Source organism: Podarcis cretensis (assembly GCF_951804945.1).
Source record: "Podarcis cretensis genome assembly, chromosome: 8".
Taxonomy (NCBI): domain Eukaryota; kingdom Metazoa; phylum Chordata; class Lepidosauria; order Squamata; family Lacertidae; genus Podarcis; species Podarcis cretensis.
Window position 1 is genome coordinate 75,235,867 of NC_137177.1, and position 26,396 is coordinate 75,262,262.

A 26,396-nucleotide genomic window follows, 5' to 3' on the forward strand; every position below is an offset into this window, starting at 1 on the left:
CAAATCAGTTCAGATTTAAGCACCCTCAGCTAAGAGCCAAGGCTGGTGGGTGCAGACAAAGGGGGGGGGTGAGCCTCTTCACTCACTCACTTCTCCCTTCCCAATCACAGTCTGCTCTGGAAGAGAGAAAAAACATCCCAGCAAGTGAGTAACAGAGGAGAGGAATCTATCCCAGTAATTATTGCACTATGTGCTGAGAAAGACCTGCCAGTACATTGGTACCTCGGGTTAAGTACTTAATTCGTTCCGGAGGTCCGTGAAACTGAACCTGAAACTGTTCTTAACCTGAAGCACCACTTTAGCTAATGGGGCCTCTTGCTGCCGCTGCGCCGCCGGAGCACGATTTCTGTTCTCATCCTGAAGCAAAGTTATTTTTTAAAAAAATAATATTTATTAAAGTTTTGAAAGTTACAGAAAGAAAAAAGAAAAAGAATTAAACATAACAAAACCATACAATACAATACAATACAATACAAAGACAAAAATATTACATATACATAACAAAAATAAAACAAAAACAATTAAAAAAAGAAAAAGAAAAAAGAAACACACCCAATACTTTCAATGTTATTAACTTTCTTTTACTTGTTTCAGCGACCTCCTCACACCTCCCTTTTTTTTTGCATTCCACTTTGATTAATTGTTTCAGCAAATCCTTTCCATCTTCCACAAATTTCTGTCCTATCATTTAACTTAACAAATTCTAACATTATTTTTTTCCTTTAATCCAATTACAATCTATTATACTTAATTCTTTATAACATTTCTGCATTTTGTGGCGGCTATAATACAGTGGTACTTCGGGTTAAGAACTTAATTCGTTCTGGAGGTCCGTTCTTAACCTGAAATTGTTCTTAACCTGAGGTACCACTTTAGCTAATGGGGCCTCCTGCTGCCGCTGCACGATTTCTGTTCTCATCCTGAAGCAAAGTTCTTAACCCGAGGTACTATTTATGGGTTAGCGGAGTGTGTAACCTGAAACGTATGTAACCCGAGGTACCACTGTACGTTGCAAGAAATACAGCTTTCCATGTGCCTGAAATAGTCGGGCATCCACCAAGAGAGGTTAACCACTCTGTCTCTGCATGATGTACTACTCTAGGACTTGGGTCATGGCTTCAGACCAAGCTATGAGCCTTGGTGGCTATGCTCTGCCCCACAGTTGGAGGCAGCAATGCTTCTGAATGGCAGTTCTTGTGCTCGGGCCCGGTTTGTAGGTTTCCCATTGAGGCACCTGGTTGGCCACTACAAGAAGAGCATGCTGTGCTAGATGTGCCACTGGCTTCATCCAACAGGCTCTTCTTATGTTCTTTAGCCCTAGGATGTGGAGTCCTTGAGAAACAGTATTTGTCGTTTATTTGCCAGCCCTTCCTGAGCAGATTCACTGCTACTAGAATCCGCACCCTGTTCCCTGAGCCTCACAGGAAGCACCTCTGTTACTGGATTCTGGTGAGCGGGCCGCAAATTCCACAGCAGATGAAAACATAGACTCTTGAACGTCAAGCCCCACTGTATAGAAGAAGCTAGTGCTGCATAAACAGCACTGGGGCTTTAACGGAGCTTTTGGCCTTGACTCCACAGCCCAGACTAGAAAGCCCTTGACAACTGTTCCAGGCCAAAGCCAAATCAACTGACTCCTTCTGTATCCGCTGCATGATTGCTAACCATGGTCCTGAATGAAAGCTACTGAACACACTGGATCAGCACCTCTGCCCCTGTCCAGGGTGCTGTCTCACCTCAGCATCACCAACGCCAGAACCACAGACCTGCTCATCTCCAGCTCAAGTTAGGCCACCACCTTCTCACAATGGTGGAAACTATGACGGATCAGGACCCCTTGCCTCGTTTCAACCAACCTCCACTTGGGGCAGGTGATTTGGCTGTCTCTCTCCAATGGGTGGGACAGGATGATCCAATTGTTCACACAGTAAAGGATTCAAGGAACCTCCCTCTACTCAAAAGAAGAGGCTGCCCGTTGCATCTCTGCATGGTCGCCTGCTCCCAATCAGAACTCGTGCAGAGACACAGAGGTGTGGGATTCCTTCTGAGGCCAAGTCATTCTCTTACACACTCTCAAAAGAAAACATTTTGGGGTGTGGCCAAGAAAGAGGCATCCAATTTTAATTCGGGAAACACCACCCACGAAGCACTGCTCTGTGCTTGACATTAAAGGAAAATGTCAACTTCAAGAATATCTGAAGGGACTAGCCCACCACATGCAAATACACAAGACAGCCTACAAAAAAACAATAAACAAAAAACACAACCCACATGGAGCTCATGTATATTGGGCAGAATTCTGCGACTGCAGCCAGGGAGAGCAGGGTTCACATCTCTGCTCAGCCATAAAACTCACCGGGTGGTGGCTGTGAGCCGGTCATTAGCTCTGGGGATAGCCTACGTCACAGGGTTGTTGTGAGGACAAAATAGCAGTGAGGATGGCAGGGGGAGCCTATGATTTCTAGCCTGAGCTTCTTGGGAAGAAGGGTGAGGCTAAAACATAGCAAGAAATAAACAGAAATGTTGGTGTCTGAAGTGGGTAAACCAAAAGGCATCGCTTTTGCACACACCAATTTTGTTGCTGGGAAGCTGTTGTGCTCAGACTTTGCTGAAGTCAACAGGAGCTGTGCAAAGTCAACCCACATGTGCAAAGAAAACCAGGGCACAGTTAAGGACTGTTTTGCAAAGAGTCCTTAAGAGAGGACCCCTTCAATTTTTTTTTGGGGGGGGGCGTCCCCAGAGACATCATTCTGAATTCCTCGAGGGGGGATTTGTCTCATGCTGCATTCTGGAGGGAGAGAGACAGAAGAGGAGAAAGAAAGAAGAGAAGGGAAGGGAAGAGAAGAGGCAGAGCACCTCAAACACAGTATCTGATTTTGACAAGGAGCCAGGTAAGGCTGCACAGATAAGGAGGATAATGAGCTCATGGCTTCAAGCAATATTCCATCCTGGACAAGCCTCCTTCACCAGCAACTGTCAAGACTCTGTTCCAGAGGGAACAAAGTTTGCAAACTCACCATTGCGTGGGAGCACAGACTGTTAAGACGGAGGTCATCAGCCTTTTTTAGCCTGTGCCTATTAGTTAGATTTATAGTCCGCCTCTATCCTAAAGGCTCAGGAAAGATAAATTCCTGCCTCTTCCTCTGCCGTCCCCCCAAATGACAATAAAGGCCACATCCGCACCATTCAATTTGGTTTTGATTTGATATTTACATCCCAATTTTCTGACAACAATGCTGAGTCCAACGCAGTTCACAATAAGAACAGCATTAAAAAACCAGCAAATGTTACACTCGCCATAATCATACCAAAAACACAACAGCATATAAGTAAGGCCAATGAGGGGGGGGGCAAATAAACACACACAACAATTAATACAATCCAATATGAGCTCCTAGTGATCCATAGTGTCAGAAACAGGTGCTGAACACCAGCCCTGTGGCAATGGACATCTTCTCTCTGGGAAAGGGCTTCTTCATCCCTGGAAACAGCAGAATCCCAGGCAAGAAGATCTTTCTTGCTCACCCTCAAAGAGAGAAATCAACCCTTTCTATGTTGTGGTATAATAGTTATACCGCAGTTCCAAGAGTTTCCTGGCCTGGGAAGGGCAGATTGTTAAGTCGTACTGGGAACTGTAGTTCTATGCAGAGTCCCCTAACAGCTCTCAGTACTCTTAACAGATTACAGCTCCCAGAATTCTTTGGGGGAAGCTTTGACTGTTTAAAGTGGTATGATATCGTTTTAAAGGTATGGTGGTGGCTGTGCCCAAAATTTCAAGAAATTCACTGGAATTTCCCCCCAGGAGCTTTCCTAAGATTAGCTCAAACAGACAGGTTTGCATGACTTCTGGAAGGTTCCCAAGCCTAGGACTCTGGGTAAGTTTGCAAGTTACACAGTTGGAAAGCAACACCTGAATGAAGAATGCCTTTGTTATCAGAATCCAGTGTCTGATATTTTCATTAAGAAGGGGACCCCCTCAGCAGACAGAGGAAACGGTAACAGGCAAAGGAAAAAAGCAGGGCTGTACCCATTGATAATCTTACTCAGAGTAGAAACCTTTGAAATTAATAGCAGAAAGAAGGCTGAGGAGCAGAAGGTGAGAATGGCAGTAAAGGTAGCCTCATAGGGAGAGGGGGGTTCCCAAAGTAACCCTACTCCCAAATAACACCTGGGATTGTAACCATAAACTGTATGTTCTACGTAGAGTAGAATTAATGGACCTAAGTTGATCATTTCCATTAGCTTTAATGGGTCTACTTGGAATAGGACTAGTATCAGATATGACTATAGGAGTCAACACTGAACACTTGTAGTTCAGATCGATAATTAAGGAGTGCCTGTGGATGACCTATTGATAAACCTATCATCTGAATAATGCTTCCAAGCTTTGAAAATGACCTGCCACTCAACAGCCATGAAATTTACTAATTAATTAACTAACTAATTAATTAATTTCTTCAAACATTTACATTCGTGCTACAACCAAGGTGTCTGATGCTGGAAAATGTCTGGTAATATTTTGGTCCTGGAGGATGATAAATACTGTACCAGGAGAAGGATCTCTCCTCCTAGCCTCATTCTCCAGAGATGATATGCCCTAATTACTACTATTACTACTACTACTACTACTACTACTACTACTACAACTGCTACTTCAAAAAAAAAAATTCTGTTCATCGTGGCTTTTTCCGCATATCGCAGAGAGCAGTTTCAAGCATTTAGGTATGGCAGGGAGGTGTAAGACATTTGCATTGCCTGTTTCAATGGCTTTCCTGCAAACATGAGATTAGAACTGTCTAAATCTGCATGTAAAGCAGGGAATGTGGCCCTCTGGGCCTCTCTACATGGCCCTTGGAACTCTTCCTTAAGCCACACCCCCAGAGCAGGCCACACCCCTCACCAGCCCTACAAACTGCTTTTCAGCCTGTCCTTCAACAGCAATCATACCTTGTACAGAACAAGTAGGGGAACTTTTCTGGCCAGCCCACCAGTCAATCACATGACATCATCACGATACGGTATGATTGGCAGGTGGGTTGTCCTGCCCACCTATCAAAATCCCTTGTGTGGGGTTTCCAAGTGCCCAACAGCGAACCACAGAGCAAGGTGTGTTGGCCAGTCTTCTGCTTGGCACTTTGGGCACAGGGTTGGCTGGGTGGTTCTTTCTCCCCTCCTCCTCCTTCTCAGCTGGCGCGGGGTGGGGAGAAAGAGACTTGCCTTTTGAAAGCACTGACTACGTGTGGGAGAAGACCCTCTCACAGCTGATACATTTTTTAAAAATAATAAATCTCCAGGGTGCTTGCTATAGCTGCACACAGGAAACAGGCAGCGCAGTCAAACCGAGCAGGATTTCACACACGCCCACCCCACTCATAAGCTGATGAGCGGGGGCTTAAATCCTGCTGGGAACAGGTGCGTTCAGCCAACGCAGAAGTTTAACCCAGCTCTCCCACCTGTCAGCTGATGTCATTCGTGATTCAAAGGTGGGTGTGGCTTAGAGGGGGGTAAATGGCCTCACAGGCCAAAGATTAGCCTATTTGGCCAGAGGTTGTCGTCCTCACCCAACAATGTAGAAAGCTCTGCATTTTGTAGCGGCTAAAATACAGTGGTACTTCGGGTTAAGAACTTAATTCGTTCTGGAGGTCCGTTCTTAATCTGAAATTGTTCTTAACCTGAGGTACCACTTTAGATAATGGGGCCTCCTGCTGCCGCTGCGCGATTTCTGTTCTCATCCTGAAGCAAAGTTCTTAACCCGAGGTATTACTATTTCTGGGTTGGCGGAGTCTGTAACCTGAAGCGTCTGTAACCCGAGGTACCACTGCTGTACAAAGAAAGGAGTCAGGTATGTGACTCCGCCTACTTCTGATTCTGAACCCGCACAACACTCATGCAGCCCCTGAAAGGCTGTGAAGGAGGGGATGCGGCCCTTAGGGGTGTGGGAGGAAAATGTTCTCTGCTCCTAAGGTAAAACAAGTAAGTGCTTGAATTCAAGGGCTCTTTATCCCAAGATAATGAAGTATCAAAATGGAGGAAGGCTGTAGCCTGGCGCCAGAGCACCTATAATGCCTGCAGAGGGTCCAAGGGTTAATCCCCAATGGCACCTCCAGGTGGGACTGCGAGAGACTGCTGCCAGTCAGGGTATACAATACTGAGCTAGATGGAGCAATGGTCTGACTTGGTATGGTGTGCCTTTCTATGCCGCTCCCCAGTTTGATGGAAAGGCAACCCCGATTAGATTGGCGACCCATTCCTCCGCACGTCTCCTTTGGGGACAGCAAGGATCAAAACCCAATCAGTTGAGAGGGAGGCTATTCAAAAGACAAAAAAGAAATCTAACTTTAATAAAAAAAAATAGCAGTGTGTGTGTGTGAGAGAGAGAGAATCAAACATGCAAACTGATCAATCTATTTTCCTCCCGTCGGCTTTGCAGACTAATCCCAGCCTATTTCTTCACTGACACAGGCGAATGCGATCTGTCGTGTTCTGCCAAGTGAATTCACGGCCAGGGGAAAGGGGGGGGGGGAGGCGACCGCCGCTGCTGGTTTAATGGAGTGCAGACGCTCCGTGGCCCTTTTTCCTTCTCTGCTGCTCGCCAGCCCTTTTTCCCAGCGGCAGCTAGCAAACACACACTCACACGCTCAGATATCCACATGGCTTTTGAAGTGTCTGCCGCTGACTTCCAGCAGCTTGAGTGAAGAAATTGATCCACCCCAGCAGTAATCCATCTTGCTAAGGCCTCGGGGCTGCTGTGTCCACCTGCGTCAGTTTTCCACATAACAAATTCTCTCAGACAGACGCGGCTTTGACGATAAGCCAGGCTGATGCTCCTCTCTTTAAGGCCCCAGAGAGGGCCGGCGTGACCTCTACCCTCTGGGGGAAGGAGGTCAGCTGGGAGAGGCTTAATGCGGAGGAAACAGAAGGGTCAGAGCCGAAGATGGTGGCAAAGAGAAGAAAACGGACATCACGAGGCCGCATGGGAGGGCCTCCTCCCAAACGAAATGGTCCTCCTATCCGTCCTGCCTGTTGCATTTCCTCCTTAGGAACTCCAATCACAAGTACAATTGCCACAAAGGAATTTCTCCTCTCGTGGGCACTTTTGGGAAAGGAAAGGTCTTCGCTTCTTAGGCAGGCGTGGGAAGAGAAGGGTTTTGGCCGCTGCTTGGCTGAGCTCCTAATCCTTTAGGATAGCATTGACTCAAATAACCACTCCCATCTCCTGCTCTGTCTCATCAGGACACACACCTGCTGTCCTTTGGCCGGGGCAGGTCACCGTCCTGACAGAAGGCACTTTTGCCCTTGTGTGCCTCTAATAATAATAATAATAATAATAATAATAATAATAATAATAAATTTTATTTATATCCCGCCCTCCCCAGCCGAAGCCGGGCTCAGGGCGGCTAACAACAACGGCTCTAGCGTTTATATTGCTTTTAATTGTGTGTTTTTAACAGTTAAAGCTTTCAACTGTGTTTTTTTTTAAATGATAATTTTATTGTTTTATTCCGTTTGTTAACTGCTTTGAAGTATACAAAATTATGCTTTTCTGGGCAGATGCCCACGTGAAACAGCTCAGGCACAAAACCAAGACCAGGACAATAATACAAACTTTGCATTACGAATGATAATGCCAGGGATGGAATCAACTACATTTCTGCATAGCTTTTTCCTTGTGCCTGGATTCAACCCTCTACATTGATCCCTTAAAGAGAGCTGAGCCAGATGATCAAGGGTTGTTTCCAACTAAGTTCTACTCAAAGCAGACTCCTTACCCTCTGAGTAGCATGGGACACAACCCCAAACAACCACAATCATCCGTTTAAAGAAGTATCATGCCACTTCAAGGCCACGGCTTCCCCCAATAAATCCTGGGAGGTGTAGTTTGTTAAGGCTGCAGGGTGCTGTAAGGAGACCCCAGTTCGCCTCACAAAGTTGCTATTTCCAGAGTAGCCTAATGATCAATCCCTCTTCCCAGGAAACTCTGGGAATGGTGGCGCTGTGGGTAAAAGCCTCAGCGCCTAGGACTTGCCGATCGAAAGGTCGGCGGTTCGAATCCCTGCGGCGGGGTGCGCTCCCGCTGCTCGGTCCCAGCGCCTGCCAACCTAGTAGTTCGAAAGCACCTCCGGGTGCAAGTAGATAAATAGGGACCGCTTACCAGCGGGAAGGTAAACGGCTTTTCCGTGTGCGGCTCTGGCTCGCCAGAGCAGCGATGTCACGCTGGCCACGTGACCCGGAAGTGTCTCCGGACAGCGCTGGCCCCTGGCCTCTTAAGTGAGATGGGCGCACAACCCCAGAGTCTGTCAAGACTGGCCCGTACGGGCAGGGGTACCTTTACCTTTACCTTTAAGGGTAATAGGGGTTTCCTAACAACTCTCAGCACCCTTCACGAACTACAGTTCCCAGGATACTTTGGGGGAGGTCGTGACTGTTTAAAGTAGTATAACAGTACTTTAAATGTGTAGTCCTGATGGGGTGTAGATCTTCATTGCTTAGAAAAATTCACGCTACCTGATTCCCAGCAGCAGCTCACAGGACTGCATTACCATGCATTAGTTGATCACAGACCAGCCTGCAGAAATGTCTGAGGCTGTGGAATTACTACAATCCCTGTTGAAGTTCTGAGCCATTTAAATATAAATGTGATTAGATCGATTTTTCCTCTTCTTTTTTCTTTTTTTAAAGGAACAGCAACGGCGATGAGGAAGCTTAGATAAACATCCCCCATGGACCAAAAGATCTTTGATTAAAATCGCAAAAAGGGGCCACAGATTGGTGGGAGAATATCCGCTTTGTATGCAGAAGGGCTTGGTTTCGATCCCTGGCATCTCAAGGTAGGAATGGGAATTATCCCCTGTCTGAAATTCTGGACAGATGCTTCCCGTCAGAGAAGACAACCCTGAACTGGATGGACTTGTGGCCTGGCTCTGCATAAAGCAAATTCCTATGTTTCTGTGTCTTAAGAAAAGGACCATAGCTCAGTGGGAGAGAGCCTGCTTTGCATGCAGAAGGTCCCAGGTTCAATCTCTAGCATCTCCTGTTAAAAAAAGAACCAGGTATTAGGTGACAGAAAAGGCACCTTCTCTGCCTGTAACCCAAGGGAGCCACTGCCAGTCTGAGCAGACAACATCAACCTAGATGAGACATATATTTCAGCCTGTATATAGTCTGGTCTGGCAGCTTCTGAGGTGCCTGTGACAGAAGCAAATAGCAGCAATTTCCAAATGAAGGACTGAGAGCCCAGAAGGAAGAGACCCATTTCTGAGCCCTGGGGGATGGATAAAGGGGAGACCAGGCCCACAGGAGGGAGTATTGATTGGCCCATCCCATAACTGCAATGAGATGCCTACTCAACATGTTGGGAGTCAATCAAGAAATCCCAAGAATACCTTTTGGAGTCTGAGAATGAAGCATGCTTTGAATTTTAAACCCAGAAGAAGAAAAAACTGAGCCCAACTGCATCTAAACTTTGGAAAACACTATAACGACAATCTCCCACAGGATTTGAAGGACAGTCCCGATCGTTACTCTGCATTTTCACTTCCAGCTTTATCGCCCTGAAGTGTTCCGGCAATTATTAAAACTGCAGACTAGAAACACTTACAGATCCCTTTACGTGTTATTTTGGAGTGTAGATGGGGGGGGGAGCGCGGGGAGGGGGGAGCCCACAAAATATAGCACCCGACCGAAGCACCGTGGTGTGGGCGCCCAAAGAAGTGGTTAAAGCCTGCTAAGAAGGTCATTAATCTGTATTAAGCAATCTTGTGAGCGCTCATAGAATATTCATGATCATTCCAACTCCTGAGGGGGGAAAGGGGTGGTGAGCGAATGTGGAAGATCAGTGCAGCCGCTCTGACGGGAGAGAAATGTTCTGTTTGGCTAAGAGGATGGCTTCATGTGGTGCTGAGGGGAGAGGATGAGCTTCAGTGAACTGAGGTGTTCTGGCAGGGAAGGCATGGGTTCAGAAAGATGGTATCCCAACACATATCTTGCATGCAAAAGGCCCCAGATTTGGTGCCCAGCATCTTCAGGTAGGGCTAGGAAAGACCTCAGCCTGTTGCCCTTGAGAGCTACAGTCTTCACACTGTGCACTGCTGAACTCTGGAACTCACTCCCGCAGGAGGCAGTGATGGCCACCAGCTTGGATGGTTTTCAAAGGGGATTAGACAAATCTAAGGATAAGGCCATCAATGGCTACTGATCTGCCTCCATGGTCAGAGGCAGTAATGCTTCTGAATACCAGTTGCTGGAAACTGCAAGAGGAGAGTGCTTTTGTGTTCCAGTCCTGCTGTCAAGATTTCCAGAGGCATCTGGTTGGCCACAATGAGAACAAGATGCTGGACTAGATGGGCCACTGGCCTCATTCAGAAAGGCTCTTCTTATGTCATTATACAAACCTGGGTGCAACGCTGAGCAGAAAAATTGAATTAAAAGCCTCTACCTTTTACACCAGGGTTTGAGAACCGCTGGTGTAAAACCACTGGCACTCCAGATGTTGTTGAACCACAACTCCCATCCTCCCTGAACCCCAAAGTCCAACAAGATCTGGGGGGGCCATAGGTCGTCCCCCCACTATAGGGAGTGCATCTCCTAAGATGATACATGTGTGCATCCTTCAACAATAAAAAATATAATGGCTCTTTGGTTCAAACCAATTTTTTTCCACATGCAAATATATGCAGATTTAATCAATTAGCCGATTAGGGCAAAGTAAACACACACACACAACCCCTAGGAAACCAAAGCTCAGCCTGCTAACCTAAGCCCTGATTATACCACTAAAGAAAATGGAAGAAGAGAGTGGGGCAGGGAGAATTTACAATGCTTTCATTTTTAATCAGTTAACTGGTTCTCAATGCGAGAGAGTGAAAAAGAAACCATCTCCCATCCTTGCCCCGGGATGCCCTCAAAGCTAGCAAGCGGCAGACGACAATCCCAGTATTTATGGGGCTGACAAGGAAGAGAGAGTGGTTTTTCCAATATTTAATTTATCAAGTGGTTCTGCTTTACCTCCTGCGTCACTGCTGGGAGGAGCAGAGGGTTTATGAGGCTGTAAAGAGGAGGCCTTTCTGCAGAGCCTTCCGACACGCGGTTGTGTGGGCAGGAAAGAAAGCGCCCCCATGACGTTTCCACAGCTTACCCGAGATGGAGTTAGTTAGGGTTGGTGAGGTGCTGCAGCTCAGTGGTTAGAGCACCTGCATTGAAAGAATGTTTCCGCTGAAATCCCTGGCTTCTCCAGCAATGCCCACGGGTGTCCCTTCTCTGAAACTCTTAAGAGCCTCTGCCAATCAGTGGGGACAATTCTGAATTAAGACAGGCAATGATTTGACTCAGCGGACCAGATTCTCACCTGAGAAACCTTGTCAGTGGAAACCTCCAAACAGACCTGCTGCTGGAATTGTGCTTTCTCTGCTCCCCTCCCACCACGCTCCCCAAAATTTGCTCAGGGTGTGCGTTTCGGTAGACTCCCCAGAGCAGCACGGGGGGGGGAAAGAGGGGGTATTGTTTAATCAGCTGCACAAGTTGAAAAGTTTGCATGGACAGAACAGTGTGGCGTTGAATTCCACACAGTATACGGCAGCTTCCTATAAAACTGAGGAAGGGCTTTGTGCTTTGCTCCTGGGTTCAATCCCTGGCATCTCCATGTATGACTGGAAGTCCCCCTTGCCCAAAACCCTAGAGAGCTACTGACAGCCAGTGTAGACAATACTGAGCTAGATGAACGAATGGTCTAGCAGCGTTACGGCTGTCAAAGGTGCTTCTTTCCCACCCACTCCGCCCCCAAACTGCCAACTTTGGACATCTGTTGAGGGCTACACGGCATAGAGAGGTTCAGCTTCCTTTGCGACACGTCTGGCAAACTGCTCTCGGTTGTCGGAAAAGGCAGCACCTTCAGAGCCTAGGTCTCTCAAGTCTGCGGAGAGTCTGGGCCAGGTCTGGTGGCCAAAAGGATTAGGACAGGAAAATGGATGGCATAGCAGCAGGCTGCTGAGACATCAGAGGAGCCCACCCGGGTGTGAAAACAGCCTGGGAAATGAGCGCGGAGGCGTCATTAATTATCGATAACGCCTGTGCACAGTAGATAAACAAGCCAGCATGCCCAAGGAAGCAGGTTGATGGAACGATCGCAGCACCTCTCTTTAGAAACCGCTCACACATACACACACACACACCCCGCTCAAGTCTTCTGTGGCTGACTGCACCCCCACTTTCACTAAACTTCTCCTCCGCCGTCAGTAGCTCTACATTTGCAGTGCCCTGAAGGCTCACCCAGAGCTGCAGGGCACGATTAGAGAAGGCATTCACTGTGTCCCAAGAGAGTTCCTCGCCTTGCAAAGCAGCAGCGCGAGATTCTGCTGAAGCACACTCTGTGTGTGTGTGTGCGCGCGCGCATGTGTTTGACCCATATTTTTCGAGCCTGGCTCATTCCTCATTTAGGAGGAAAGCCGGGAAGTGTGTGTGTGTGTGTGTCACAGAGAGAAAGTGTGCAAACCAACCCTTGGCGTTGGCTTCACCGGCTGTTGATGCTCTCAACTCTGGAGTGCTCCTTAGAATCACTGAAAGGGACCCTTGGAGGCCGTTTAGATCAATCCACAGCTGAATACAAGGACCTTGCGGTGGTGGCATCCCAGAGTCAGATGGCCGGCTGGCCTCTGCTTCAAACCGCACAGTGAAGGAAAGCCCATCCCTGCCTGATGCAGAGTCAGTTCCATTTTCTAACACCTCTTACCATTAGGAAACATCTCCTAACATTCAGCTGAAATCTGCTTCTTCCACAGTTTCCACCCATAGCTTCTGGTCTCTGGAACAACAGAGAACATGCCCACTACATTTTCTGCACTGAAGCCCTATGGAATCCACTTCCCACAAGAGTCAGTGATGGCCAACCAACATGGATGGTTTGAAAAGAAGATTAGGCAAATCTATAGACTCTCCTTCCTTGGAGGTTTTCAAGCAGAGGTTGGATGGTCACCTGCCATGGATGATTTAGCTGAGATTCCTGCATTGCAGGGGTTGGACTAGATGACCCATGGGGTCCCTTTCCAGCTCTCAAATTCTATGATTCTATGATCCTATGGAAGGACAAGGCTATTGACAGCTACTAGCCATGTTGGCAATGCTTTCCTTCTGTCAGAGGCAATATGCCTCTGAACACCAGTTGCTGGGAATCACAGGTGAAAAAGGGTGCTGTTCGATTCAGGTCCTGCTTGTGAGTTTCTTATAATGGACATCTGGTGGCCACTTGGAGCACAGGACTAAAAGGGCCAGATGCAGCTGCAGGGCTCTTATATTGCTGTTGCTGTCACCATTATTATATTTATTTTTTACATCCCGCCTTTCCCCCAGACTTGGGTTCAAGGTGGCTTATTTATCATACTGCCCTTGGGTGGCTTTAAAAGGGGATCGGGACAAATTCGCAGCTAGGATAAGGCTAGTAGCAGCTGCTTGTTAAAATTATTTATATATTGCCTCCACTATTTTTAGAGGCTCATTAAGAAAATAAGGCAGGAGGAGAAAGGCGAGTCCAAAACACCTGGAAGGCATTGCAGTGGCTATGCTTGACTTGGGTGATTGACAGCTGGAAAGGTTTTGCCTTTTCAGCATCAGATTGGTTGGGGTTACCACTTCCAACTTGTAATGGCCAGAGGGGGAAGACAGACTGAATCCGACTGCTGGAGTCAGTTTGCTTCGGAATGCCAGCTTCCGTGAATCACGTGGGGAGAGTGGTTTTGGGGGGGTTGTTTCCAAGGCCCTTGTACGGGGTGGGGAAGCACTGTGACCGACACATACACACTGCAAGAGTGGGGCTTGTAGTAGTTTCTCCTCACCATCCCTGCCAAGGATGGAAAGCAAGAATATCAATGTGGAACCCTTGCCTTCTGCTTCTTTACCAAGCAGGTTGTATGTGGATTGGTTCAAGAGAGGAGGGGCAAGCGAATGGGCATGCCCTGCCCCACCCACTTTTACTTCTGGCCCCGCCCACCATGGTCACGTGGCTCTCAGAAGGTTGCTGAGAAGGGAGGAGAATGCAGCCCATTGGGAACGGCTCCTCGCCTGTGCTCTGGCCACCCCACCACACTTGCCAACCCAATAAAGCAAATCCTTACACATCCTTACGAATGGGCTGTATCAGCAACAGCTTCCCCAAGCTACCAATTTAGTTCTTCTCAAGGGGCTTCTACCCACGCTTGCTGCTGTCATCCGTTATCATCTATGCAGACAAAAGTCATAAAAACACTTCCTCCCAAAATGTGCAGGCCAGTGTGGTCTCCTGGTGTTGTACACCCATTCTCCTTTATTGCTATTATTAGTATTTTTTTTAAAAAAAGAAGCCCTACTAACAATTATTGCAGTCTTTCAAGTGGATATGGTGCCTTGTTGCCCTTGGTTACACGAAAAAAGGAAGGTGGGGGGGGGGATTCGTGTCCCACTGGACCAGCTATGTTAACCTGACGTAAATTGTTCTTAACATGTGCCAAGTTGGAGAGAGGAAAAGGCAAGAGCTGAAATTTCACATGATGCAGGATGAGTCCAGTTTGAAGGCAGAGGCTGCAGGCACACCATACATATTAAAGCACATTCTCCCCCATCCTCCAAGAATCCTGGGACCTGTAGTTTACCCATCGCAGAGCTACCATTTGCCACAAACTACAGTTCCTAGGATATGTGGTGCATTTGCAGCCAAAATCTCTGAGTCCGGGGCATTATAGACTCCACCTGAGACATGGGGAGTTGGGGAGGGCTGCTTCATTGTGCATAATGCACCAGCATCCTGGCATTTTGCAACTGGCAGCATGGTGCAGAATCTGGCTCCCCTGCCAAGGATCTTTTAAAAATATGAACCAAGCTTCTAGCCCTCATGGCTGCTGCTTGGGGAAGAATGCTGCACCTGCTGAAGCAAAGTTTAGTGTGTGTGGGGGGAGTGGGGAAGCAAGCGCTTATTGGGCAGTGTCTGTGATGTCTCCATTTCAAGTCCTCTTGTCCCCTTGCCTACACCACATCAGGGCCTCAAATACATGCCAGGCATCTGCACACACAACCCAGCCTTGTAGCATTTCCACATAAGATAAGATCACCCAGCAAATTAAAAGGAACATTGTCCTAAATTTAAAAAGGGAAAGAAAGGGCAATACTGTTGTTTTTCTTCAAGAAGCAAAGCAGCTCCGCAGCAAGCCAAGAGATGTGAGGCACAAAATGCTACAGACTCCTCCTCAGAACGAGATTGTGCCTAGTACATAAGGGCAAGATGTGTTGGTTTTTTTTTTTTAAATGCAACATGTCATCTGGATAGGCTTGGTTTATTAATATTTCACAGCATCAAGATGCAAGCTACACCTACGTTCATTTTTATTTTTAAACAAGACACCCTGGGTCCAATTATAGATTAATCACATTTTGTTTATCATGGCATCCGTCGCTTTCCCATTCTGACAAAAGATAAAGAGAGGAATTAATAAACCATTAGTTGATTGCTGCTTTTTAAATTGGTTTGAACACCAGTATGTTTTGAATTGGGGGTAAGGGGACTAATGCATGTAAAGTTACAAACGAGCATTTATTTTACCTATCTGAAAAACAGTGTTCTCAGGTAAAATCATCAGTGGAGTCTAAAAAATAAGTAAATTGGTATTTCCTGTGATTCCACCCATACCCACCAGGTTCCATTTGGGCTCTGCCCAAAACCTGCCATCTTCCATTCTGGTTCTAGGCTTCTCTTACTGTCATAAATATTCGGGAGGGAACACTTTTTCTCACTCACCCACTGCAGTGATACCCCAATAATCCCTCCCCCCCCCCATTTTGAAATCCTGTCTCCTCAATTGACCTTTGCCCTCATCAGTTTCAATTTAATCACCATTACTCATGGCCAGTTTAAGCTGCCCAACAAATGACTCTGGCGGGAACAAAGCAAAACACTTTGCTACAAAAATCTGCCCCTTCTACACTTTGTAGGGGCAGTTCAGTTTCTCTGGAAGGCACCTGCAGAGTGTTTCTCAAACCTTGCTAAGTGATGAAGGTCCTCCACTGCCAGATGACAGTGGAGCTTGATTTTTAACAAATCCTCATCTAATTGTTCAAACTGATACAGGTATACTCTGCTAAAACTGAACTGCTTGATAGCTCAGCTCTGAGCTCTTGCCAAGCACACTTTGCAGGTGTATCACTCAGTATTTGAAAGATTCTCCAAGTTGGCAGGGACAAGAACTCGAGCAGCTGAAAGTGTGACAGTTTCAAAGTCTGGAACACACTAGTGCAGGGGTCAGCAAACTTACCGTGCCTCGGTAAGTGCCGATCGCACAGTGGGCCGAAGGGCGGGGGAGTGTGTGCCCATATGTGTGCGCACACGCTATTCCCGGCGCACTTTCGGGTCGGAGGAGCACCGGAAATAGCTTGTGCACATGTGCATGGGCCTCCTCCGACCCGGATGTGCACCGGAAATAACGCTTGCGCATGCGCACAAGCTATTTCCAGTGCTGCTCCGACCCAGAAGTGGGCAGCCACACAGCGCAGTACTGGTAAGAGCGGGCGGCGGGGGTCACCGCGGGCCGGATAAACAAGTCCCTCAGGCCTTATGCAGCCCACGGGCCTTAGTTTGGGGACCCCTGCACTAGTGTCTTTGCAGTACCTCCTCTTCTGCACCATCATCTAAATTCACCTTGGGGGTGGGGGCTGGGAGGAAATATTTTACAGTTTCAAACCCATCACCATCGCTTCTCCCTCTTTGTCAATTATGACAAGTCTTCTCTATGCTTCTTGGTTTCAAAACTCAAAGACAACATATAATTTTGACAAGGGCTCACAAAACTTCAAAAGTGCTCTCTTTTTCTTCAAGGGGAATACAAGAAACCCATTAACAATCTCTTGCCAGTTCAGTGGGCATGTGGATGCAATTTGCGAAGGCCGTATATATGTATCCTGATATTAGGGAAAAGCTGTATGAATGCAAACCACAGCCTGCTAGTGACCCGCCTGGTGCATTATCTGTGCACAAGGTAGGTTTGCTTTGGCAGTAGCAGTGAATTTAAATGACATTTATATTTAACATACATGTATATATACATGGGCTGGCCGAAAAGCTAAGTGCAGAACACAGCCAAGATACCTCACTTACCACATACAGCTTCCTCTTACTGTGCTGCATGGCTTTACAAGGAAGATAGAAAAGCCAGAAAATTCGGCAAACACCGCCACCAAGATTCCATTCTGACTCCGCCCATGCCCCCAAGATTCCATTTTGACTCTGCCCATGCCCCCGCCAAGATTCCATTCTGACTCCGCCCATGCCCCCAAGATTCCATTCTGACTCCGCCCATGCTCCCACCAAGATTCCATTCTGACTCCGCCAATGCTCCCGCCTAGATTCCATTCTGACTCCGCCCACGCTCCCGCCTAGATTCCATTCTGACTCCACCCATTCTCCCCCCAAGATTCCATTCTGACTCCGCCCATGCCCCCCCCCCCCCAGATTCCATTCTGACTTTGCCCATGCTCCCACAAAAACTCCATGTTGGCTCAGCCCACACTCCCATCAAGATTTCATTCCAGCCTACGTTTCCCCACTTTCCATAGCTGCTTTCCCACTGCATTCCATGGAGGAAATGTACGCTCAGTACATGGAATCTACAGACACAGTTTGGTCACAGGAAGGTGCGATGAGCGACACTGTATAACGAAAGGAGAGGGAAGGGTGGCATCCAAGATGATGGGAAGGGGAGAAAACTTGGAGGAGAGGAATAGAGATTACAGTTGCAGACAATGTGCCCTAAAATTACTGGGGGGGGGGCCTCCGTCCCCCAAACACATGTCTCCTTGCTGCTGTTGCAAATGGACTGTTCACTGTTCTGGTTTGTGGATAAAATGCCAATAATCCCCAAACATCAGTTGAAAAAGTGATGCAATAGCTAGAGAGTTGGTTTTCGTTGGCAAGATTGGGGGGCAGGTCCAAAAGCCCTCTTCAGCCCTTGGGAAGCGACAGCATCGCATTCATGCACTGCAGTGCGCCTGTGTTTATACAGTAGGCACACAGGGTTGCACACCATCATGTCTGAAGTAGGCATCTTCATCAAACTCACATCGATGCACCGGGGGAATCACCCCAAGAGGATGTGTGCAGCTTCACCAAATGAGACAGCGGGAGAGAGTCATCTTCTGTAAATGTGTGAAGGGCCCTCATCTCTGTCCTCATAGGGTTGCTTATCAAATTGGAATTTCACTGAAAAGTGCTCCAGAAAGGCAGAGAACAGGATGTTTGGCCTTGCAGAGAAAGACAGAAAAGTGGGACTCTCACGCATGAAGCAAAAAGAGTATTTTCTTTCCTTCTTTTTTCCAAAAGGGCTGGGATCTGTGGACTTTTAATTGGTTTAAGGGGGCCTTTGCCAACCTGGCACCCTCTGGAAGTTTTGGGTGGCAGCACTGGCATCTCACAGCTGTTGGCTGGGACTGATGTGAGCTGGTGGTGCAAAACATCTGCAGGGCAGCAGCTTAGCCAAGACTGGTTTAAACAGTGTATCATGATACTAATCATTGCCATCAGTAGCAGAGTAGCAGCAGCAGCAGCAATGAAGAATTTGAAAGAAAGATATTTTAAAATATTGGGCGTTTTTTTAAAAAAACAGGGAGAACCTTAAGCAAAGCCTGAGGCTCTGGTACATAAAGTTTAAATAAATCATTTGATTTTTACATTTGTTTTAAAGCTGTTCTGTCATTCAAGTGGTTGGCGGAGGGTTGAACAGGAGTCTTTCCCCTGCCCCTTTTCAAATCCTCACAACAACCCTGAGAAGTACACCAGGGCAGGAGAGAATGAGGTCTCCAGAATCACTCAGTGAACAGAGATTTGAACCCAGGTCCCTAGCCCAGTACCTTGTTGACGTCAGCACGCTATTGTATAATCATCAATGTTAACGACATCACACACACTGCAACAAATATAGGTGTTTTTCCTAGATTACTGCTACTGGGAAATGTCTTTTCCCTCCAGCTGGCAAAAGCAATATCAGACAGAACATTGGTGCATGATGCGCTCGCTCCGTGTGGGGAGGAAGGGGGAGGAGTCATGAGCAACGAGGCAGGAAAATAGATCACTGGGTCAAAGGAGTGTTCCTTGCAGGAGCTATCAACCTCACCAGATCAGTTTTCAAGTACCGAAAACCAAAGGTTAGGGATAAGATCTGGAATTTGCTTTTGTCCCACTACTCACCGTCCTGTGGCGTCGGCAGCGGCTGTGGAAAATAGTATCCTGGTTTGTCTGCAAAACAAAAGATTGGGAGGTGGCATTAGTTGAGAGATTCAAGAAAACACTTTGAGCCACACAGCTTTTGGCTGTTATTCCTCACTTGCACATGGCACTGTAACAAACCAGTATTCAGAAACATCAAGGTGAACTCCGAATCCCTCTCAATGATCTGCAGATCAACTCAGAAGTAAGTCCCAGTGACTGCAAAGGGACTTACTTCCAGGTGAGTATGCTGTGACTGCAGTTGGAATAGTTTCTCTGAAGCTGGATCCTTCCATACTATCAAACCGTAGGCCCTAAACACCAATCTACAAATGAGGGTGCTGGCTGCCTCCCTGAGTGACTACCTGTTCTGGACCTGCTTCCTGCCAATCAGCCATGTCTTTGCAGCAGCTGTAATAGATGGATTCAATTATCATGTAGAGCAGGGTTAGCTATCTTGGGGGCCCCCCAGCTGCTGTGGGATCATGCCTCTCAACAGAAGAGCCTAGCCAGCATGGCCAGTGGTCACTGATGTTGGAAGCAGTAGTCTGGAGGCGACCCCCTGATGTATAGCAATGTGACAAAATATGATTTGACTTCAAACAGAGGCAAATTTGTCATGCCTCTGAACGATGCCCCATTCTGGGCTTGATTCCTTCCAGTGGGGAAGCCTACCAAGGACAGACACTCATGCAGAGTCATAGGGGCAGGCTCCCTTGAGAGCAGATCAAGAAGGCTCCAAAAGTAAACCTTTTTTTGGAGTCATGCCTGTCTCCAATGCTAATTCAGAATATTAAAAACGCACACTGATGCTTAAGGGGACGCTGTTTGTATCCTCACACAAAAGCACACACAAAAACCCAATAGTAAATATATTTCTCTTCTAGCACTGGGGGAGGTAAGGGATGTGACAGCAGCTGCCTTGGGCAAGTCAATCTGTCAAGGCCCCTCCTGACCCCAGCTGCGATGCAAATCAAACTATTTATTACCTATCGTGCAAGGGTCTCCCAAGACACTGATCCATCAAAGCCATTTGAGTTGATTGGTGACCTGTGTTTGCAAAGCTGCCGCTTGTTATCCAGTTAGGTTGGGGGAGGCTGGGAGGGGGTGTCATAAAAGACAGGAGAGGTACTAAAACTACCACTGCCACAACTCTGACCAAAAGAACCTCTTTTATTTGTTCTACAGAATCAAGGAGTAAAGACCCTCTTCGGGCAGCAAGCGCGGGCCAATTAAAAAGTGGAAAGATGCATGCTCGAATACGGCCCACCCTGTGTGTAGAAAGCTAGCATGTCATGGAGAAACCAGAGTCAAAAATACAACTAGGCAACATCTGGAAAGAACAGCATAGTAGTTTGTTAGAAAAACAAAAAGGCTAACATATCCCATGTCTACCACTGCAATGTTTGGACCCTGTTCTTCAGGGTTTGGTAAGAAATCAAGGCTCTAGTCGTCTTGGCTGTGATATTAGTTGGGTGTGCCCAGCAGTAATAACTATTTCCAGTGGTTGGAGGGGGGGCGCCTGCATTTAAATCATCATCACAGAGAATGCCCCGTCGTGCCTGTATAGAGCAATCCTCTAAAAAGAGATCGCTTTCCAGAAATGTAAAATGAGTACAGCTTTTCCCGGGGTGTGTATGTTTGTCCTCTGCTAACACCCGTTGTCACAATCCAACCACAACTGTCAAATTTGCACATCTGCTTCTGTATGTCTGTATCTCCTCTCAGACCACACACACTTGCGCACGCACACACACACACACCCCTAGCATTTTGTACAACGCTGGGTATAAAATAGCTGCGTCTTGATGGAAAAGCCACCCACACACTTAACTGCCACACCCCAGTCTGCTTCTATATCCAGCACAAGAAGCACTTTAGGGATTCTCAGAAAACAGAGGTGAGCCTTGAAAATCCAAGCCAAGGGCAGAGCCTGGGACCCCATTTTCTTTCGTAGGATCTCAGCCCTGTGGCATGTGAAGTCAGAATGAAGGACAATGGTGCCCCGGAGCTTGTGCAGAGCATTGCTCCTTTTCTTATGTATGTGGGGTTGGAGCAAGAGTAGTCAACAGAGTGCCCCTCTAAGGTATCGTTGGACTCAAAACATCCATCACTTCCAGCCAAGCCTGGAAGATGGGAGCTGCCACCCAAATAGGATTAGGGATTTCCAGGACAAAAGGTGCAAACTCTGGTCAAAAGATGTCATTAAGAACTACTCGTAGGTAGCCTGCAGATAACACCGGACATTTTGGGAGGGAGTTGTTAACTACAGGTTACACTTGGCATGGGGACTCTTCTTCAGTCCAAGGGCAGCATTCTCTCCTAGGCAACCTCCTAAAGGCTGCATGCAAGCGGTAGGTGGAGCCAGAGGCTAAAGTGGGCAGGGCAGGGAATGCAAATTTCACCTTTGCATAATAGGCTAGTTTCCACACACACGCAAGGAGGGTTTGGAGCAGGGCCAGTGAGGGGGTGCGGTCTGAAGAGAGTTTCAGGGGCCAATTAGAGGGGCATGGAGGGTCACATGTGGCCCCCAGGCCTGAGGTCCCCCATCCCTGCTTTACAAACAAAAATAGCAGAGGGTTGCTTGTTGACGGGAAGCAACATTGGGAGAGGACAACTGAAAAAAGAAGTGGCGGGGAGGAGATTTCGCCACCCGCAGCCTCCTGGCTCCAAATCCCTGTTTCTGTCACCCACAGAGATTCAGTTTCAAATGCCCCTCCCTGCCCCCCCCCCCCCTTGACTACACCCGTGATCTGGGCTATACCTCTATCATGCCATTTTAAACAACTACAGCTTCCCCCAAATAGCCCTGGGAGCTGCATTTCAGGGCGCTGAGAGAAGACACTGATTCACCTCACAGAGACACAGTTCTCAAGAGTGGTTTAACAATTGATCCCTCTTCCCGGGAAACTCTGGGAACTGTAGCTTTGAGAGGGGTAGAGGGGTCTCCTGACAAATCTCAGGACCCTTTACAAAAACAGACTTTCCAGGATGATTTGGGGGAAGCGGTGACTGCTGGAAGTTGTAAAATAGTGCTTTAAATTTATAAGGGGAGAAGGGGCCAATGCAGGATGTGTCTGTCAAAATTGTATGAGAAAATGAAGCAGTGGAAAATGAGGTTTCATACCGGGTAAAATTTAGGTTGGCGGAAAGAGCGGGCCGTCTTTTGAGCATTACTGGGCAGAACTTTATGTTGATAACAAGTGCTGTGATTCGCAGAAGTGCTTTGAAATGCAATATTAAAAACGTAAAGAAGGGCCCTGGTGAATGAGACCCATCTAGTCCAGTTTCCTGTTCTCACAGAGGCCAGTCCAATGGCTCAGGGGTGCTCAGAGGCAGGGCACAAAGGCAAGAGCCCTCCCTCACCTTGGCTCGCAAAAGGAGCCCTGATGGATCAGACCCAAAGGCCCACCTAGCATCTGTTTGCTTTGTTTTAGTTTGCTCCTGAGCATCTGGCAATTTGGAAGTATACTGCATCTGGGCATGGAGGTTCCATCTGGCCATCATGACTAGTAACTGCCCTTCCCTAACCAGGGCTGTGAGCTACGCACAATGCACCCTCAGCACAGAAAGCACCATGCATTAGGACATGAGATTCAATACCCAGAGAACATCAGCTTTCACTTAAACACACACACACAACTAAATATAAGCACATTCAGGCTCTAGGGGCTGTAAATGTAGATTCCTCCAAGGAAGTGTTTGAGCAGCGATTCCACTTATCTGGGGATAGGAAAGCAAGATGAATGCCATGCCAGATGAGACCAAAAGGTCCGTCACCCTGTATCCAACACTGCCAAGTCAGACGCTTCTGGAAAGATTGCAAGCAGTGCACGAAGGCAGCCCCGGTTATCCTCCTGCTTGCCCCCAGCATTTGATATTCAGAGATGCACTGGGAAATGCAAGGGGCTGCCTCGTTACCCCAGGTGTTTGTCCCTGTAGCCCAGTACTGTCTACCCTGTCTGGCAGCAGCTCTTGGGGGCTTTGGTAGAGAAGGGTCTTACCCCTCGTCTGTACGTGATCCTTCTAACCCTAACCTGGGATGACAACTGCATGTAAGAGGGTGCTTCGCCACTGAGCTACAGGTCTTGTAGGAAACAACACAGGAAGCTGTCTTCTACTGAATTAGGATTAACATTTGCTTTCCTGGGTTTCAGCAGAGAGTCTCCCCCAGTTCTACCTGGAAATTGAACCCGGAGCCTTCTGCATGCATCGCAATGCTCTACGCCCATCCACACACCGAGCTGCAGCTCTTCCCATATTGTGAACACAGCAATTTGACAAAGACTATGTCCACCTAGCTGATAATGTCTGCTTTGACTGGCAGAGCACCTCCCCTGGGGTTTAAGACTCCAGCAGCATTCACAGCCCCAAGTAGAAAGGCCGGGAACTGAACCTGGGACCTTCTGCATGGAAGGCAGCTGCTCTGCCACTGAGCTACAAGGTCTCTCCTCTGTATAACCGTCTCTGCACATGGAGAGTCTGCTTAGCTATGACAGCCAATAGCTAGCAGCAGCCCGACGCGCTCCCCCCCCCCATCCATTTCAGGTGGGGCATCAATGCCAGGCATAAGGCATATCCCCCCTTGCTCCCATGGAATGGGAATTAGTTCAGAGACACAGCTCAGAGCGAAGAACGCAGCTGTTGTGTGCAAAACAGTTTTTATCGACATGAGGAAATCAAAGAGGCACGAAGGGGTTGCATCCCATGTCAGTCCTACTCAGAGCAGGTTACTGAAGATGACAGACTTTGGCTTGCTAATTTCAGCGGGTCTGCTCTGAACAGGACTCAAGTGGAAGCAACCCAAAGTCCTATGGGGCCATCGCTGTTCGTTCAGCCTGCATTTAAGTGTCAGCAATGCATTATAGGTTTACTAAGCAAACAAATTAAGAGAGCCACACCCTCCGAGCCACACCCATGTTGCCTTTTAGCTCCTCCCCCTTGTTTTTCCCCCGCCACTGCCGCCACGTGCCGAGGGAGACACCTACAGTTGTTGAGGAAAAGCAGGACGGCGAATCCTAGTGTGGAGGTGGCCAAGAGGATCAGGCAGATGTTGCAGGGGATCATGAAATATCGAACCACTAGGGAGACTTTGTGCTGGTACATCCGGTCCCTCTCCAAGGAGCCGGGCCCCATGGGGTACTGGCAAGCAGTCATGCCGCTCACTGGGGCCCAGGCCCCCACCGGGAGATCCAGGATAGCGGTTGCTCTGGGCACAAGGAAGCTTTCGCCCCTCGCTTGCCCGTTTCCAAAATGGTGGCTGCGTTCTAAGTGTTCTCAGGAACCGACATCCTCAGGCTGGCCGGCCGGCATGAGGGGTTCAGAGTTCAGGAGGAAGAACCAAACATCACGCAGACCATCTTGAGATTGTAATCCAAATCTAGGCGAAGGGAAACCTAAGCCAAAGGAACTGGTGTCCCGTCAGACAGCTTGCCCTCTGAGGGATTCGAAGAGTCATCCTCTCAGAACCAGTCATGAGCGCTGGGGTTCTGTCCTCAACAAGCAATGCCTGCCACGGCAAAAACTGTGAGGGAGACTCTGAAGGGGCCCCCTGACTCTGGAACTCCCCAAATCTACCATCCGATTAGGAGAGAGGCCAGCTGGGGGAACAATGCAGGATAACTCCACCCAACGGTAACTCCTTCAGCAGACAGCTTTCGCGGAAATAAAAGGGGTTATAATCCTGGTTTTCAAGACTTGTCATACCCTCAGACAAGGAGGAGTATGCTATTGTGGAGAAAAATTAGAGGGTGAGCAGGGGGAGATAGATCTTCCAAGAACCGCGAACATTAGTTGAGTCTTTGAGGGGGGGATCCTCACAAGGCGTGGTTCACTATTAAACCGTCGACCCGGTTGTTGGGTGGTCCGCGGGGCTGGAGCGAGTTCCTCCAGCCCATGCGCACCTCTGACAACGCGTGTTGTCAGAGAAACGCATGTTGAAGAGAAACACAGAAGAAGTGAGAATGAAAACAGACCCCTGCATGTGACACACACACACCCCGAAACTTAATCCAGAGAGGGAGCTGATGAATTCTCTTATCGCCTGGGAGCCAGGAGACGGGGCCAGAATCCCCTTTTCTCTGCTTCCTCTTTCAAAGGGATTCCAAAGTCCACCGAGGGCTCAGCTGCGGTTTCCTCGACAGCAGCTGGCGGCAGGGCTCTTTGGCTGGCGACGGGCTCTCTTGATGGGAGACGGATCCCGAGCTCCTTTCGCCGATGCCGGAACAGCTGCTGAGATGAGCTAAATGCACCGCCACCTTCTCTCCCTGCACAGAGCCAGCACGCCAGCCCTCGCTACCGATTCCTCACACACCAGAAATAAATAAAATCATCCCAAGAGTAAGAAGCATAAAAGAAAAAAAAGGAAATGTGAAACGCGGGCTTGCAAAAAAGCACAGAGCCCCGATTCAAGAGTTCTGGCAACACAGGGTGCCGCTCGTGGTGAAGCTCAGGATCGGAAGCCGTCAGGCGTACAACACACACCCAAGTTTCTCAAGCCGCCCCCCAACGACTCAGGGTGGCGAGAAAGCCAAGCGAGGAAACGAGACAACTGTCCACAGCCGTTCCTTGGTTGTCCGTTGCCATCCCCCGGGCACCGCTGCAGCTTTGCTGTCTTCACCCGGCGTGAGCTGTCCATCTCCGGATGTCGGTCAGCGGTTCCATCCTTCCCTGACCCGGGTCTCCCTCAAAGCAAAACCAACAATGCAAGAGTTCGGCTGTGGCAAGGAGAGGTGTTGGAGGCTCAAGAGGTGGAGAAGCAGTTAAAAACAAAGGAGAGAAGATAGCGGTGTGTTCCGGAGGGAGCTGCTGCCATGCAAAGAGGAGGCAGGACCCCTCGGGCACCACCCCCACTGCTTCCGAAAGATACCTCTGGAGCTACGGACACCTGTCAGCATTTCCAGGGAGATGGGAGGGAGGGGTGGGGAAGGAAGGTTCCATTCAGCTCTCCCTGCCTCCCTGGAAGAGAGCGAAAGGGAAATTATCTCCCCTCCCTCCGCGCGCTCTCTCTCTCGCTCTCTCCAACCATCCAACCCCCGCCCCCCTCGACAAGCCCCGCGTCTCATTTGTGAACTCAAGATGTTGAAAGGGGCGGAGAAGGCAGTGTCAAAACTCATTATGTGTCTCTTTCTCAGCCACTCTGAGCTTCTCGCCTCTCTGCACACGCACAGACACACACACACACAAA

At 48.3% G+C, this 26,396-nt stretch overlaps 1 protein-coding gene across 5 annotated transcripts in view; it reads right to left on the reverse strand.

Moving 5' to 3' along the window:
• The window catches only part of AGRN (agrin), a 244,704-nt gene that overhangs the window by 122,988 nt on the left and 95,320 nt on the right, over nucleotides 1-26,396 (reverse strand). For 4 of the 5 annotated variants that reach the window (XM_079986657.1, XM_079986656.1, XM_079986658.1 and 1 more), the window contains one exon: nucleotides 19,193-19,240. In XM_079986657.1, the coding sequence (XP_079842783.1) occupies nucleotides 19,193-19,240 (48 nt within the window). Of the gene's footprint in view, nucleotides 1-19,192; nucleotides 19,241-24,198; nucleotides 25,624-26,396 lie in introns of those variants that run through there. The other variant, XM_079986660.1, reaches the window with a different exon arrangement.